This window comes from Parus major, chromosome 2 (assembly GCF_001522545.3).
Source record: "Parus major isolate Abel chromosome 2, Parus_major1.1, whole genome shotgun sequence".
Taxonomy (NCBI): Eukaryota; Metazoa; Chordata; class Aves; order Passeriformes; family Paridae; genus Parus; species Parus major.
This window is the reverse complement of record NC_031769.1, coordinates 90,662,323-90,677,377: the sequence shown is the minus strand read 5'-3', so window position 1 is coordinate 90,677,377 and position 15,055 is coordinate 90,662,323. Positions and strand designations below refer to the sequence as shown.

The window sequence follows — 15,055 nt, the reverse complement described above, 5'->3', positions numbered from 1 at the left end:
CCCTGAACAGTGTTATAGCAGTTAAAGCTATGGAAATTCAAGCAATAACCCTTCGTGATCTATTTACTGTTAGAATTCTTGGGTGAAAAGATGCCAAACTCAGGTAAGACATAAAGGCACTAAAGGGGAAAAGAACAGAAGGATGCATCATAAAATCTCAAAGTAGTTGTATTTGCAGTTGGTATTTTAATATTTCACTAACTTTTAATGCCCTTTATTTATTCAGGAAGTTCTGACTGGAATCAAGGTTTTTTGTCTCAATATGAAGAGTGTTCTGAAGATTTTTCTTTTGCTCCTGCTCACTCAAACAGTTACCAAGCATATGATGGATCATACTCTTGTCATCTGAGATCTGAGGACTTTGCAATGATGCCTCCACTCAGGGACTCTGCTGCTGTTGAGCCTGATAATTCTGTCAGTGGTATCAGTGAATGGCTGAGACAGCTCAGAAACTCTGTGTCGGTTGCTGGGGCCTCTTCATACACAACCGGCCCAGTGAAGGAGTATTCAGCAGAATACATATCCAGTGATGTGCAAGGAAGTGAGCTCCTTGATAACAGACTCTCATTTGGCAGGGAAAATACAAAATGGAGGGATCAACAAGCGTGTACAGATTCAAGGCATATAAGTGACCAAGAATTACCCTATCCCAATTCTTCTGCCTCATATCCTTCATCTGCAAGATACTCTACAAACTATGCTTCACAAAACTATTCCTGTTACACGAACACTGAGTCTGTGAATACTTGTACGTCTTTGGCAAATTCTGGTGTTTCAGAAAGAGGTGGCTCCAGGTGGCACCAGGACACTAGGTGGAATGAGTGGAAGCAGGAATCTAGGTGGAAGCAGGAATCTAGATGTCAAGAATTCAGGTATCAGAAATCAGGCTACCAGAGAGACTGGAGTTCACATCAGGACTCGTTTTGTGGAAGTGGTTCGTACCAAGATCACCAGCAGTTCCAAAACTCTGAAGAGATATTTGATGGAGTTGATGCTGGTCTTGCTCCCAACACTGTGAACAGACTACTAGGAAAGGATGTACCTACAATGACCAGGATGCTCAAACAGTTGGCTCCGTATTATCCAGCACTTCAAAGTAAGATTGTGATTAGTTTGCATCATGTGAAATGAGTCACATCAGCATGGTTATTTTAACATTAGCAGAGATTGCAATTACAGGAATAGGATGAAAGCTGTTCAGGGGAGTTGAGCTCATTTTGCTCACGTCTGTATCAGCTGAAGGAAGGCATTGTTGCCTCTCTGAGGACACTGTGCCTCCTGGTAACTAGATGGAACAGTGAGTGGGAGGAGATTCTGATAGCACAAAAGTTTCCTGAAGTGAAAGGTTTGTCCTAGGTCATCTTTTTAACTAGCAGTTTGTATCATGAGTTGTACTGGTAGGTTTACAATGATGGGAGGGGAATGTGTTGGCATAAATTAAAAAATATTGGAATGCATGCAGAACCAAACCAGGATGGCATTATAAGAGAAAATCCAAATGAATCAAAATCCATTGGGATAACAGGAGAAATGTTATCAAAGAGCTGGTTCATTATGTGTCAGTTTCTTTTTTCCAGTTACTGTAGAAATAGTCAATAATGTTGAGAATAGTGATATAATATTCAAAATGAGAGTTTCTCCTTTGGAAGCAAATTATGAGAGGGAAATAAAGAGAAGTGGGAGTATGTTACTGCATAGTTGTCATTGGGCATGAGTTTGGACAAATGCAGACCATATATCTGGTACTAGAATTAGTTAATGAATTAGGTAGCTACTTAATAGTAAAAATTTCATCTTCACATTCTCTATGCTGTATTATGGAAATAATATGAGATAGAAGTAACTCTAAATGTCTTTATCTCCCTTTCCAGAAATAAATATTCAGACGTTCGTCAATGTGCTAATAGAAACTAGAGAGAAAGATTAAGGAGCAACAACAGCTGAACTGGAAACAGATGAAGAGATTTGAGAATTTCTATCACCTGGCTTTCAGGAAAAGTACTTTACTCTGTGTTTGACTGGCTTGAGAAAGGTAAAGGGGAGGTAGGGTTTAAGTTTTTAACATGTGAAATATAGCTGGGACAGGAACTTGCACATAACGGGTGAACATACTATTTTGTTTAGGCTTTTTGTAAAGTATTTGTTATATCTTAGTATATTACAGAAAAAAAAATTTGTTATTTTTTGAAGATACGTTAAAATTACTCTGTCAGCAAAAAGCTAATAATCCTTTTAATACCCTTCTCAATTCAGAAGAGAAGGGAAGGTTTACTTTTCTGTTACCTACTTAGGAAGCACATTCATTGAAAATACAGGTTTACTTTTCTTCACACAAATGTAAGGCCAGTTCCATTAATTTGAGGCTTTATAAGTAGTGTATTTTTAGAAATTGATACACTATATTTCTGTTTAGACAGAGAAAGGAAAATGTCACAGCAAAGGTATTCTCTGTCTTAATGTGATGTTATATGGGGAACATGTAATCTGTACTAGAGGACTGGTATGTAATGGGGCATATTAGTTTCATTTTTGTAGGGGAAGAAATGGTGTGAAATATATGCAGATTTTTTTAATCATGTTGTTCAAAATGAAATAATTATAAATTGTCTTAAAAGCTCATTTGGTGGATGGACCTAAAATAAAAATTCTTGATTCTTTCTACTAGCAAAAGCGTATTAAGGAATAGAACCCATAAGGCAATCAGATAAAACAACAGAAAAAAAATAAACAAACAAATGTCATACTAACTGAGTAATACTTACCAGTTCATGATGTGTATCAGAGCCACATGCTCATGAGCACCTGGCTTTAGATATCTGCTTTATGTAATTAAAACCAGCTTACATGGAGCTGAAGAAATGAAGTAAAGTGAGACAGTTTACTCCTGAGTGTCTGTTTTCCTTTTCACTGCTGCATTGTGGACTATCATTTTTCTTCTCACCCATGCCCGAACTGTTTCTCTGTGCATTAAATACTTGTGCTGAAACAGGGTTAGTCTTCATGAGCTGTCATAAAAAATTTTGAATCTTGTTATGTAAATTTTAATAAAAACTCAAAAAACCAATTTATTATTGAGCTTGTAAACTCAATTCCCTAGTATTTTCCTTCTGTCATTATTTTGTTTCTGCATCTGAAGAGATCCACTTTCCTTTTACATTCTTGTTCACTGTGTCCTTCAGTGCTCATGCTTACTGAAGTGTTGGAGTGGTTTATAATGCCACACACCTTGTAGTTGTGCCGTATAGTTCTCTCCTCTGAATTACATAGTCAACCTTCTTGCTTAAAACGGAAAATTGTTTTTTCTACCACAGGTGTCTGCCAGAGTTTTGATGTAAAAATATGTAGACTTGATCAGTTATTATTTAAAATTTAAGATTTATATTTAAAAAGTTATTTACACAAATGTTACTACCATAGTTTTTTTTTTCACAGAAAATGTAGTGCAACTAAAATTTCTAAACTGTATAAAAAAATGTTGCTAGAAAATGTTACTGCTGCAACTCTGTCAATTCAAGCTAAAACCTCTTCATTGGAGGTTGCTGCAGAGAACTTTTTCCCATTTCTCACTCTCTTCTGGATTTTACTGCCATCACTGTATACCCTAGTGGCATACAGCAGCTGGATGACCTCCACCCAACTTAGATGCTCTTTCCACCTACATGTTCTGTTCTTTTTCCTTCTGAGCAAGTTATTGTCCCTCCTGTGTTGTTGTGCAGAGTCCTGCATTAGGGAAACAGTTCTTGCATTTTGAAATGGAGTTGGAGTAGTTATCCAATTAAGTAGTTATCAAATTAAGCATTGATTTACTAAAGCTTTCCGGAACTCTAGAGTGCTGAGTACTTCTTAATCCCAAGAAAACCCTTTGCCCTGTCTTGCTCCTATGTAGTATGTAATTGGAGCAGAACTCTAGACTCCAATCCTTCAAGAAACAACTTCACAAAGTAGGTCTTGATAGCCTGCAGAGCAGTACTGGATACCTGGCACCTATCAGCACCAAAGCAGCTACATCACAGGCTTTGGCATGGAGGCAATAGTTTTCAGGATGCAACTGAGCCCTTGGAGCAAATTTCCAATTTCCTTAAAAAGCCAGTGACAAAAATCCAGACAGGAACATGTCTTGGATTGGGGATAAATGGTCTACTTTTAGCCAGTTTCTTGGTCTGTGGTGTACCTGCTTTGACAATTTAGAAGTATGTTTCCCACTGGGACAAGAGTTGTTCCAAACCAGAGCCACCTTGATGATTCTCTGCATCAGTTACGCTCCTTTAGGAAGTGCTGAAGCCAGCTGTTCTGCACCAAGGACAGTGAAATACAACAGGGCCAACTGGACATGGAGACATCCTTCAGGGGAGACAACATGGGAAGTTTCTCAGATTCCAGCTTTTTAGTTTGTACCTTGGACTTGCTAATACTCTGCAAAATGCTTCCCAGAATTACTGGATTTTATGTGGGTCTATGATCCAAAGGGACAGATTCCTTAGTGTGAAAAAAACCAGGGCAGCTCTTTCAAGCTCGGAAATTTGGGGTTCTTCTGGTTTGTTTCTGGAGAGGACATATATAGTTATTATCTCAGCCTTTTAGGGAGGGAAGGTTCAAAGAGTAACTCGTGGAAATCTTTTTCCCTTGTTTTCTTCAATGTAAGTTAATTTTCATAGCTGTTGGATGAGGTGGCTTCCGACAGTGGGTGTTATTCCTGATCTCCCTCCTCACCCAAGACCAGTTCCTTGCCTTTTGGGTGATGAGACCCAAAGTGCTTTGGGAGCACTCCTTGTCTCAGTGTGCTTATGCTATGGGGTCCATTGGTTTTTCCCCACGTATTTTACACCAAAAGAGTGTTCAGAGTGTTGCTGAGCTGTCACAAAGGGTCTGACTATCACTTGACAAATAGCAGCTTTTCTGCATGACAGATCTTTGATAACAGTTGCACAGTTGCCACTTTGCTGCCTTTACCCTGACACCAGACACCCTACTGTGGGTAATTTGGAAAGAGTCCACAAGGGATCACCAAGTCAGCTCTTCAGAGAACGGACCACACAGGGATTGAAGGTGTGACCTTGTTGTTATTTGTACCATTCTCTGACCATCTGAGCCAAGCACAGGGTCATCTGGAAGTAACTCTTTTTTTTGGTTGCTTCTTCAGAGTTACTGCAAGAGATGGTGTGTGACAGGAATCAGTCACTGTCTTGCTTGAATTTTTCTACTCTCTCTCATTAGCTGTAAATGGTGAGATGTAAAGTTATGAGAATATCTGACTGTCACTTCAAGACCACTTCAAATAATTGCTCCAGCACAAAAAGGAAGACTTCCGATGTTAAATGAGACAACTAAGCAAAGGGAGCATAGCCAGAGTTCATTTTTGTGGGAACTTATCAAGGGAGATGCAGTATGACCTTCTTCACAGGTGTGAAGAAGTTGGATTTGAAGCCATCCCATGGAGATCCTGAAAAAAGGAGGCACCTAGAAAATGAAATTTAAAAAGGCCACCCAAGTGGAGAGATCCCTGAATCGTAGAAGAGAAGAATACAGAAATAAAATCACCATCCCCTTAAAGCTGTACAAAAGTGATACAGACTGAAAGTTGACCTAGTATTTTTACTTAGTTTTAAATTCTGTATTAAAAATTAATACATTAAACTCTTATAAAAGTAAGGCACATGCAAAACATGTTGTGCAACTTCTGGCTTTCAACTGATACAAACTAACAAGCATTATTTTAATTTGGCATTTCTAAAGAGTCATTTTTCCCATGCATGATATGTGTAAGAGGTAATGTTCAACATTATACCAGTTAAATCTAGATTCTGTGCTTTCTGTACTACAGTAAGCAGAGATGGTCGTATCATACAATAATACAAAATAAAAACCAACTCAAGTACAGATTCTGACGGTGATTACCAACATACAAAATTTAAGAATGTGATGTTACATCCATTATAATACATCAGTTATCTTGTTCAGTAGAGGATGATTTGGCAACTCCAGTCTGTGTAATGCCAGTGTGCGATTCCTGGTTATCGGTGTCATACGATGCTGAAGACCATGGAAAGATACTGCTCGTAGGACACCTGAATCCAGCCATCCTGATCAGTATCATACCTTCGGAACACATCGGTCAGCCTCTGTGGAGGAGAGAAAAAAATAATGGACATTTTTGTACTGGGGGAAGGTTCAGACTGCCACATGGTCCCCTTGGTACCTGGGCTTCTACAGCTTTATGAACCCTTTCTGTTCATTCCCCCCGTAGCCATTTTACAGTCTAATACACAAAGACAGCTCACTACAATAATGATGCAATACCTAAGGCTACCTAGGTAGGTAGGCACTTCTGTATAGACCAGAGAGCTTTTTATAACTGTCTTTAAAGCAGGGGGAAAAACAATGCAACATCCAAGTCATGTGGAAAGAGAATCCAATGCATACCTTGTGCATATCTCATGTTCTAGGCAAATATGCTTTGTGTGCCATTGCTATCTGAGCTGTCTCTGTAAAACCCCAGAGATGCCAGGCAGTATAGACAAAGGACCCAGCACGGTTTCATTAACATCAGCTGAGTGATATACTCCATTTCAAAGCCTTTTAGCAGAGTTCAAGACTGTAACTAATTATAATTATATCAAATACAATACAAATGAATACAAAGGTGACTTATGAGTCTAACAGAGATGCTGCTTTTACAGGGAACTGCCTGCCTTCCATGTTCCCTCTCTCTTGCTCTCTGTGTTACTGAAAGGTTGGGAGGTTTTTTCCTGTACTTCTACCATTTTCCCTGCAGGAATAGCTCTGAAGTCTGTATTAAACTAACAGACACTGTAAAACATTGAGACTATTTTACAATTTTATCCCTCGCTCATTATATCAAATTTACTGGAGATGCAAAGGAATTACTAATGAAGACCAATATATAAAGATATTTCTAGCACTTGTCATATATTTAGTTCAAATGACCTGTTATAAATAAAAGCAAGTTCTAGATCCACTGTGAAGGTGAGAACCAGAAAAGCTTCAGAAAAGGTATCTTTTTTATTAATTTTAGACATCAAAGTACATCTCCTTTCTTACCTGTAGAACAACACAGCACTGAATAAAATCATCAAAAGCAACTTGTCCTCTTCCTTGTCTGTCAAATTTCCGAATAAGGATATCGTAGAATTGATCAGACAGTCGGTAACCTTGGAAGAAGAGAAATACTTTAAAAGGTTTCAATTGCTGCAGTCCTTCTATAAAAAGAACAAGGTTGTTTAGCAGGCATGTGTAACAAAACCAGAAAACAGGAGTTACAATGATTTTTTTTTCCTTAAACATCTCTATTAAACTAAAATGCATGCAGTAAAACCCATGCTTTATAAAAATATAATTACAGATTAAGGTGACTATTTGATTGAGGGAATGGTTTAGGGCTGCAGCTCAAGTCCTTACAAGTGAAGTGACTGAATGAAAGTTCCTTAGCCATCAGAATGCTCTCACAGCACAGACAGCTGGCCTTGTTTTGAAAAGTGGCAAGTTCTATCAAGTACGCTATGAGTTTGCCTGAAGCATTGGTAATGCTCTCACAGTGTGTCACAGAGGAGACTGGAACTGGATGTGTCAGGAAATGCGTGGAATGTTTTCCTTTTTCTCTGTTTAAGGAAAGAACTTTAAAAAACATGTGCCTCTGACAAGGACATTGTTAAAAGGTACCTTGTACTTAAAAAGAGAGCTGCCCTTCACCTGCCTCATTTTTAGTCACATTTATCAGAGCAGTACAGCTCTGCAACAGCACCACTACACAGCTCATTCTATGACATAACCCAGTCATAAAAACTGTAATTACTAATGAATTACCAAAACCTGTTAGTGCTTGCTTTAGTTCATTTTTGTCAATCATTCCAGAATTGTCTCTGTCATACGTTCGAAAGACATTCTGCCAGTCTGTGACGTATTTCCAAACTCCTGTGAATTCATTGAAGTTCACACCCCCTTTGTTTTCTCTGTCAAACATGCCTGAAATAAAAAGTAAGAAACACATATGAAACTCCTCAGCAAGATCTGCCAGGACCTTAAGTAGATAGCAAGAGTGCTCTGTGGAAGGTACTGAAGAGAGAAAATAAACTGCTAAAATGCAAGTGGTAATTTGTAAAGTTCTGCCAAGAAAAAGCAAGCAGTCATCCACTGAAGGAAAAAACAATAAAGCAAGATAAAAGTACCAGAATAAATCACAGAATGTTTATTTTTCCTAGCTTTTAATTTTCAGTTCTAAAATACTGTGGGCTTGATTGATCATCCAGTGATAAATCAAAATGGACAGAGGGGTGGACTGTTCCTTTCTAAGGACACATTAAAAAGTCTTACATAATTTCCAAGAGTGCTGGGATGTTCATCTGCATTTGACTTAATGATACTGTTATCTTTATACAGTAAGCATGTCACCCAGGGATGGAACTTAGACTGCTGCTGAACACTTACTTAAAACAAAGCAAACAATGTAGTCCTTGGATTTATGAACTATGTGATAGAAAAGATTTGATTTGTGATTAAATCTTCATCCTTCTACCACCATCACCTTCCACATTACCAGCAATTAGTTTAGACACTAACAGAATTCAAGCATTGTAAAGCTTCTGTTTGGTATTGTTGGAGTAAAACATAAGCTTAAATTCAAGACAGGAAAAACTACTTCCCAAGACAATTCATGTCATATCTTTTTAGAAAATTTAAAGTAACAAATCTTCTCGTACATAAATTACATTTATTATCTAATCAATTATGCAGTAACATTTTCTCAGGCTACTTTGACAAGTGCACATGTGTATATGCAAAGGGCATTCCTCTCTTAATCAAAAGGGAAAATAATTTTACTACTGCTGAGCACTTAGAGGGAAAATAAAACCAGTGTAGCAATTGAGAGCATTCTCAATCATCTGAACAGATCACGAAACAGTATCTTAGCACTATGTCACACCACACTCACCAAGAATTGACCTGACTGTTGCTGGATTAAATGGAGTCCATGTGCCTGAAACAGAAAGAATTACTTAGCTGAGAATTAAGAATTTCTCAATGTTTTAAAAAAAGGCAACAAACCAAACAAACAAATCAGTTAAGAGCATTGAATTCAGAGCTATGTGACATGGAGCTGGCGTATTAAAAAAATAAGGCTGCTTGGAAGTAAGGAAGTCTCACCATTCAGAGATGACTTCAAACCAGTGCTTTACAAATACTGCACAGAAACCAGCACTTTTAAGGCTGCAAAAAAACCTAACAAACCTTGGAAGATCAAAGAAGGACTTTTTCATCCCAGGCTGTCAGGAAGTATTGGATAAAAGGCAAGATCTAAACTGAAGTACCTCTTTTCTACTGACAGGAGCAAAAGTGTTCTGAACTGTAACTCAATCAAGGCCTCATATCTGTTCCTCAGTAAAAAAACATCTGCTTATTACCTTTTTACAGAACTACTCCAGGGCATTTAGCTTCAGACAGAAGTAAAGAGAAGGGTTTCCAAACATTGCATAACCATACACTGCAGTTTAGAGTTGTTTAGTACAAATCCCAACTCCACTGCTAAAACAATTAAGTGTTAGTTTGAGTTAGTATTTTTAGACCAAAAAATGTTGCTGCTTGAAAGGGCCTGAGTAGTAATTATCTGGAGAGGAGCTCTGTACTTCTCTGAGTATTCAGAGGCTTGTCATTATGAAATAGTTTTCACTTGGTTGAGAGCATTCCCAAATGCTAGGAAGGATTAAGCTTTAAACAAAGATGAATCCTGTGCCTTATCTAGAGTTTCACCATCGATTCTCCAGAGCCTGTGAAGGAACCAGGAGGAAGAAGCAGCACGTAATTAACCGGCTGTGGTTGCCTGCCCGGACCCAGGGAGTCGGTGAGCCGAGGGCACTGCAGAGGCGCTCCCAGGGATGTGTGTGTCAGCTGACCACAAATCCCAGCAGAAGGGCTGAGCTGGGATCTGGCACCTTGGCTTTGCAGGGTCACGGGCAGTGGTGTAACTCTACAGGGAGAGCCCTGCACTGTAGGCAGGCCCTGTGGCTATTTGCACATCAAGAGAAACGTAACCAGAGAAAGAGGAGAGGAAAAATGGCTCTGAAAATGCTGAAGCAGTATTTTAGACAGAGAATATCAGTACCTTAGAGCTGTGTGCCTCTTAAAAAAAATAATGGATTTAATAAGGTGCCAGCATTTAACACTGAACAGAACAAGAGGAAAACGCAAAAACACAGTCTTAAAATTAACTTATTTCACCTTGAAACATTCAAGTGACTCACACAGCCACCACAGAGTGAAATCTGAGCAACTCCAGAGGTGAACTGCACTAATTTCAACCTCTTCCAATACACAGAGAAGACTGTTCCTGTCTCTCCTCTCCTGACTCTAGTATTAACTTCCCACAGCAGCACAGAAGAAAACAAGAAGGAAATGAAGGATTTTATTGTGCAAACAGACAAAGAGATGATGAGCCCCTCCCAGATAAGCACACTCTTTTCCGCATAAACTTCACGTTCAGGTTGAAAATGTCACATTGTCAAAACCACACTGAACTTCAAATGTCAATAAGCATGATGCAGACTTTTTTAATGTTTTAGAAATAAACATATAACATTATTTTAGCCCATGTTAAATTGCAGGACAGCCATGTACAATCACCCACTCAAGGATATATTTTGAAAATAATATAGTGAATTGTTAGTGACTTTGGTGTACAAGGTCTAGAATCTCTTAGAATGCAAGAAGCTTACAGTTCTGTAAATATTTTGTCTAACACTTGGTAGGCATTCTTCATAGCTGCAAAGCACTGAAACTGCTAATCTACACTGTAAATAAGGAAAGAAAGCAGCTCAGATAGTCATCACTGCCTAGTACGCTTAAATTCAATCATAGGAAATATTTAAAATAAGTAAAATAAAAAATGGCAGGTTCATATGAGAAGTTATTTAAAATATATAAAATTTAAAACAGCAGGTACAATTTAAAATTACAGTTTCTCACAGTTCTAAACAGCACTGTAATCTAAATGATCAAAGGCAGACAAACAGCCTGAATATGCCCTTTTCCAGATTTCCAAACAGAAAAAAACCCCACAGAGTACAACCCTACCCATCCTGAGTCATGGTAGAAAAGTAAAGATAGGCTATGGAAAAATGATTCATTTTTTAAAAAAAATTTTGTTTCCATGAGTTATTTGACAATACCCTAGTTATTCTTTGAGTATTACAATAAGGAACTGACAGACTGCTAAAAAGTTTTAATACTAGATCTAGGGTGCATCCTTCTCCTCTGTTAGGAAAAACCCCCAACATACTTTATTTCCTGCACCATACTGTATGAAGAATAAATGATTTACAATGAAAAGGCTGGTTGTAAACAGACTGGCACAGGTTATACACTGATTCTGGTTAAAAAAAAAAGGTTCAGTAGTGATGAGCAAGGGATATATGAATCACTGGTTATGATTTCTAGGAAGCAGAGCTGGGAGAAAAATAAAGAAATGTGCACACCCTCATTCTTCAGAATACGGATCACTAATAGTTACAATAGATACTTAGTTTAAAACAAACAAAAAAATCACAAAGATTGTTAATTTTTTTCCTTTCCCAGCCTTTTGCTGTAGATTAAATAGAAATTAGTGAGTGGTAGGAACACTTCCCACTCCCTTCCATACAAAGAACAATGGCATCAAGTAACCACACTCTCACAACAAATTTATCATGAAGTTCACAATGAACTATCTCACTGCTTCTTTACAGACTTACCATTGGATAATGCCTGTTGAAGTTCATTATCAGATATTATTCCACTCCTGTCTTTATCAACTCTGGGAAAAAAAGAGAAACAACAATACAAGAACAGGTAGTAAGCTTTATATGGCTGAAACTAATACGTTCCACTTACTGAAGACTTCGACATTCTGATTCTTACTCACCAGATGATATTACTATTTTCCTGAAAAGTCTCTGGAACATGACAAAAGCTCCAAAGAAAACTGCAAGACTTGCTTATGAGTGAAGAGACACATAGAAACACACACTGACAATTGAACAGTTTTGGGCATGCTCTGCACAAGAAAGTATTTTTATTTATTTCTGTTTAAGACAACTGCAGAGCACACATGCTGGTTATATCCCCAGAATGCCTAATGCCACAGTAGTAAGCTATTTGTTTCGCAAACTGGAGCAACAGGTTTGTCACCCAGTCTCCCTCACATGTTGCCTGTGGAGAGAAAGTCACTAATGTGACCAAAGTACTGAAAGACTCAATTGAATGTGGGGCCTTTACCCTGCAAAGGGGTTCAAAGGGGTTCAAAGGGGAAAAAGCACAGGCAGTTTCCAGCTTCCATTGAGCCTTCACAGTCCACTGTCTTAATGATTCAAGTTCTATGCCAAAATTAATGAATTAAATAATTTCTGTACAAATAAAGAATGATCATGCCTTTAGAAGGGTATCTGAAAGTGGTGGGCACTTCCCTCCATTTCATACAAGGACGTTTCCATTTCACTGTTTTCATTTCCCCTCATTTATTACAACTCCAAAGCAGAGTCCTGTTCAGTTCATCCCAGTTCATAGAAGCTGATTTCCTTTAGTTCTTGCTGCCTTTTTCTAAATACTTCCAGTTCATTCTGTTGCTTCCTTCCTCATCTCCAAGAATTATGTAACATGCATGCAGTACTAAAACTGCAAGCATAATTTGCAAAGATCTCAATTACAAATAGATATTTCCCTTTTTTAATCTCAGTTTCTCATCTTAGTACTTGCAAATAGTACTTAGTAAATGTGAACATTTTTTACCTTTTATAAGCTGCTACCAAGTGCTAAGCTGATATTTGCAGGAAAATGCATTATGACCTACTTATCTTGCTCCTGAGCATCATCAGTCAGCACATTCCTTTTATAAACAAAATTATGCAAGATTAGAATGGGTTTTCTTCATGGACAACAGATTCCTACTCTGGATTCCACCTGACACATACAGGGATCATGATCTGGCCATGACAAGCTGACACAGCCCAGTCATTCAGGACTGCAAGGTGCTCCTGAAAACTTTCACAGGCCTCAGTTACTGCAGGAATCAGCAAATCTCTCCTGACCATTCACCCTCTTTTCACAGAATCACAGAACCACAGAATGGTTTGGGTTGAAAGGGACCTTAAAGATCACCAAGTTCCAACCCCTCAGCTGTGGGCAGGGACACCAATTACACCAGATGGCTCAGAGTTCCATCCAGCCTGGCATTAAACACTTCCAGGGATGGGGCAGCCACAGCTTCTCTGGGCAATCTGTCCCAGTGCCTCACCACGCCCACAGTATAAAACTTCTTCCCACCATCCAATCTAAACTTACTCTCTTTTTCCCAGCTGCTTCCAAACAGATTACATAAAGATCCCAGGAGAGCTCCATCTGTCAGTGTGGCGCATGACCACACACACACACACCCTTCAGTCAGTTTTCCATCCACTGAAGAAGGCTTCCATTCATTCCACATTTATGGAATTTCTTCAAGGGCCTTTTGATAGTGTTGGGAGGATTTGTGAAAAGCATGTAAATTATATGCATTTCTCCAATTCTAGCCATTATATCCATATCCAATCCTTACCAAACACAGTCCAGGATTTACACAGCAGTCTGCCAGAAAAATTATTTTCAACAAAAGCCATGCAACTCTCCTAACTGCATTATTTAATTTTTTTTTTACTGATTTTCCTGGTGCAGAAGTCAGCTTGTTGATCTTTCTGAGCCCTTTAAAAAGAGAAATGGCTTCATGCATGCCTCTGCCGAGTCCTGAGGAAGTTTTTACAGTAGGCTGGGTAGGTAAGCTGCTGCATTCCTGAGTCACTCCGTAAATATCAGCCAGTTTTAGAAACTTAGTACTGTTTGTCTACTGCTTAACCTCTTCTTGCTGCTGCTTGTGTCAGAGGATCTGTCTTGACTCATCTCCCATAAAAATGGATCCAACGTAGGCACCTCCCCAGTTTCCTCAACATGACATAATTGGGAAATCTCCTCTGGCTTCTTCTCTGATAGGATCCTGCCAGTGTGTTTGTTTAGCACAAGCTTGCTAACTCCCTTGCAGGTCCCTCTGCTCCAGGTGAACTCAAGAGAATACTTCACAGAATCATTTAGGTTGGAAAAGGTCTCTGAGCTCCTCAAGTCCAACCTATGACCCAACACCACCGAGTCAACCAGCCCATGGCACTGAGTGCCACGTCCCGTCTTTCCTTAAACACCTCCAGGGACGCTGACTCCACCACCTCCCTGGGCGGCCCATTCCAATGTCCAATCACCCCTGCCGAGAAGAAATTCTTCCCGATATCCAACCTAAACGTTCCCTGGTGCAGCTGTGTCTCCTCGTTGTCTTTAAGAGTCTTCCATTACCATTTATCAGATTCCTTTTTACAAGTCTGCCCTGTAGTGCTACACTGGCCCTCCAGACTTCACTGTCCTTTCCGCAGTCTCAGGTTAAAAACTACTCCAGCGCTTTCAAGGTTACCTTCTCGCTCCCATCAATCCCCTTTACCCTCGTTATAAAATACAGCCATGTTTAATCCTCCTCAACCCTTTATCACAGATTCCTCCCACGGGGAAACCACCGCGATGTTTACAGCGCTGCCCGGCGCACCGGCAGCCAAACCCCGCGGTGCCCGGACTGCCGCGGCAGCCGACTCGCTTCCGGCACTCCCCGTTCCCGCTGCGGCCCCGTTCCCGGGCTCACCTCTGGAACACGTTCCACAGGAAGGAGGGGTCGGGCAGGGGGGCGCCGCCGCCGCCGTTGGGCCGGTGCTGGTACCCCGCCGCCATGGCCCCTGCGCGCGCCTGCCCCGCGCGCCGCCGCCGCCGCCACCGGCCGCCCCTGACGCAGCGCGCCCGTGACGTCACGGCCGGGCGGGGGCGCGCGCCCCGCCCCGCCCCGCCGCGCGGAGGGGAATCCCGAGCGGAGCCGAGTCCCGAGCGGAGGCGGCGCGAGGCCGCCCCGTTCCCGCGGCGAGGGACGGGAACAACTCCGGCCGCTGCCGCCCGGAGGCTCCGAGGCGGGGCTGCGGCACGGCCTTAGCGCGGCGCGCAGGGCGGGGGGGTC

General features: G+C 40.3%; 2 protein-coding genes across 5 annotated transcripts in view; one reads left to right on the top strand and one right to left on the bottom strand.

Annotated features, from left to right (window-relative positions):
- The window catches only part of LOC107200205, a 28,509-nt gene extending 25,445 nt beyond the window's left edge, over positions 1–3,064 (top strand). For all 3 annotated transcript variants that reach the window (XM_033512177.1, XM_015618351.3, XM_015618352.2), the window contains 2 exons: positions 227–1,096; positions 1,872–3,064. In XM_033512177.1, the coding sequence (XP_033368068.1) occupies positions 227–1,096; positions 1,872–1,927 (926 nt within the window). In that variant the 3' untranslated portion in view covers positions 1,928–3,064. The remainder of the gene's footprint in view (positions 1–226; positions 1,097–1,871) is intronic.
- A 2,508-nt stretch (positions 3,065–5,572) lies between these two features.
- Positions 5,573–14,824, bottom strand: PDCD6 (programmed cell death 6). 2 transcript variants are annotated; one of them, XM_015618353.3, is made up of 6 exons: positions 14,693–14,824; positions 11,739–11,800; positions 8,948–8,992; positions 7,822–7,980; positions 7,060–7,169; positions 5,573–6,119 (listed from the first exon to the last, which is right to left on the bottom strand). In XM_015618353.3, the coding sequence occupies exons 1-6, from the start codon at positions 14,776–14,778 to the stop codon at positions 6,021–6,023; spliced, it is 561 nt and encodes a 186-aa protein (XP_015473839.1). In that variant the 5' UTR covers positions 14,779–14,824; the 3' UTR covers positions 5,573–6,020. The 2 variants fall into 2 exon arrangements, with proteins under 2 accessions (XP_015473839.1, XP_015473840.1); XM_015618354.3 differs by having other exon boundaries at positions 7,828–7,980; positions 14,693–14,809.
- Between the last annotated feature and the right edge of the window lie 231 nt (positions 14,825–15,055).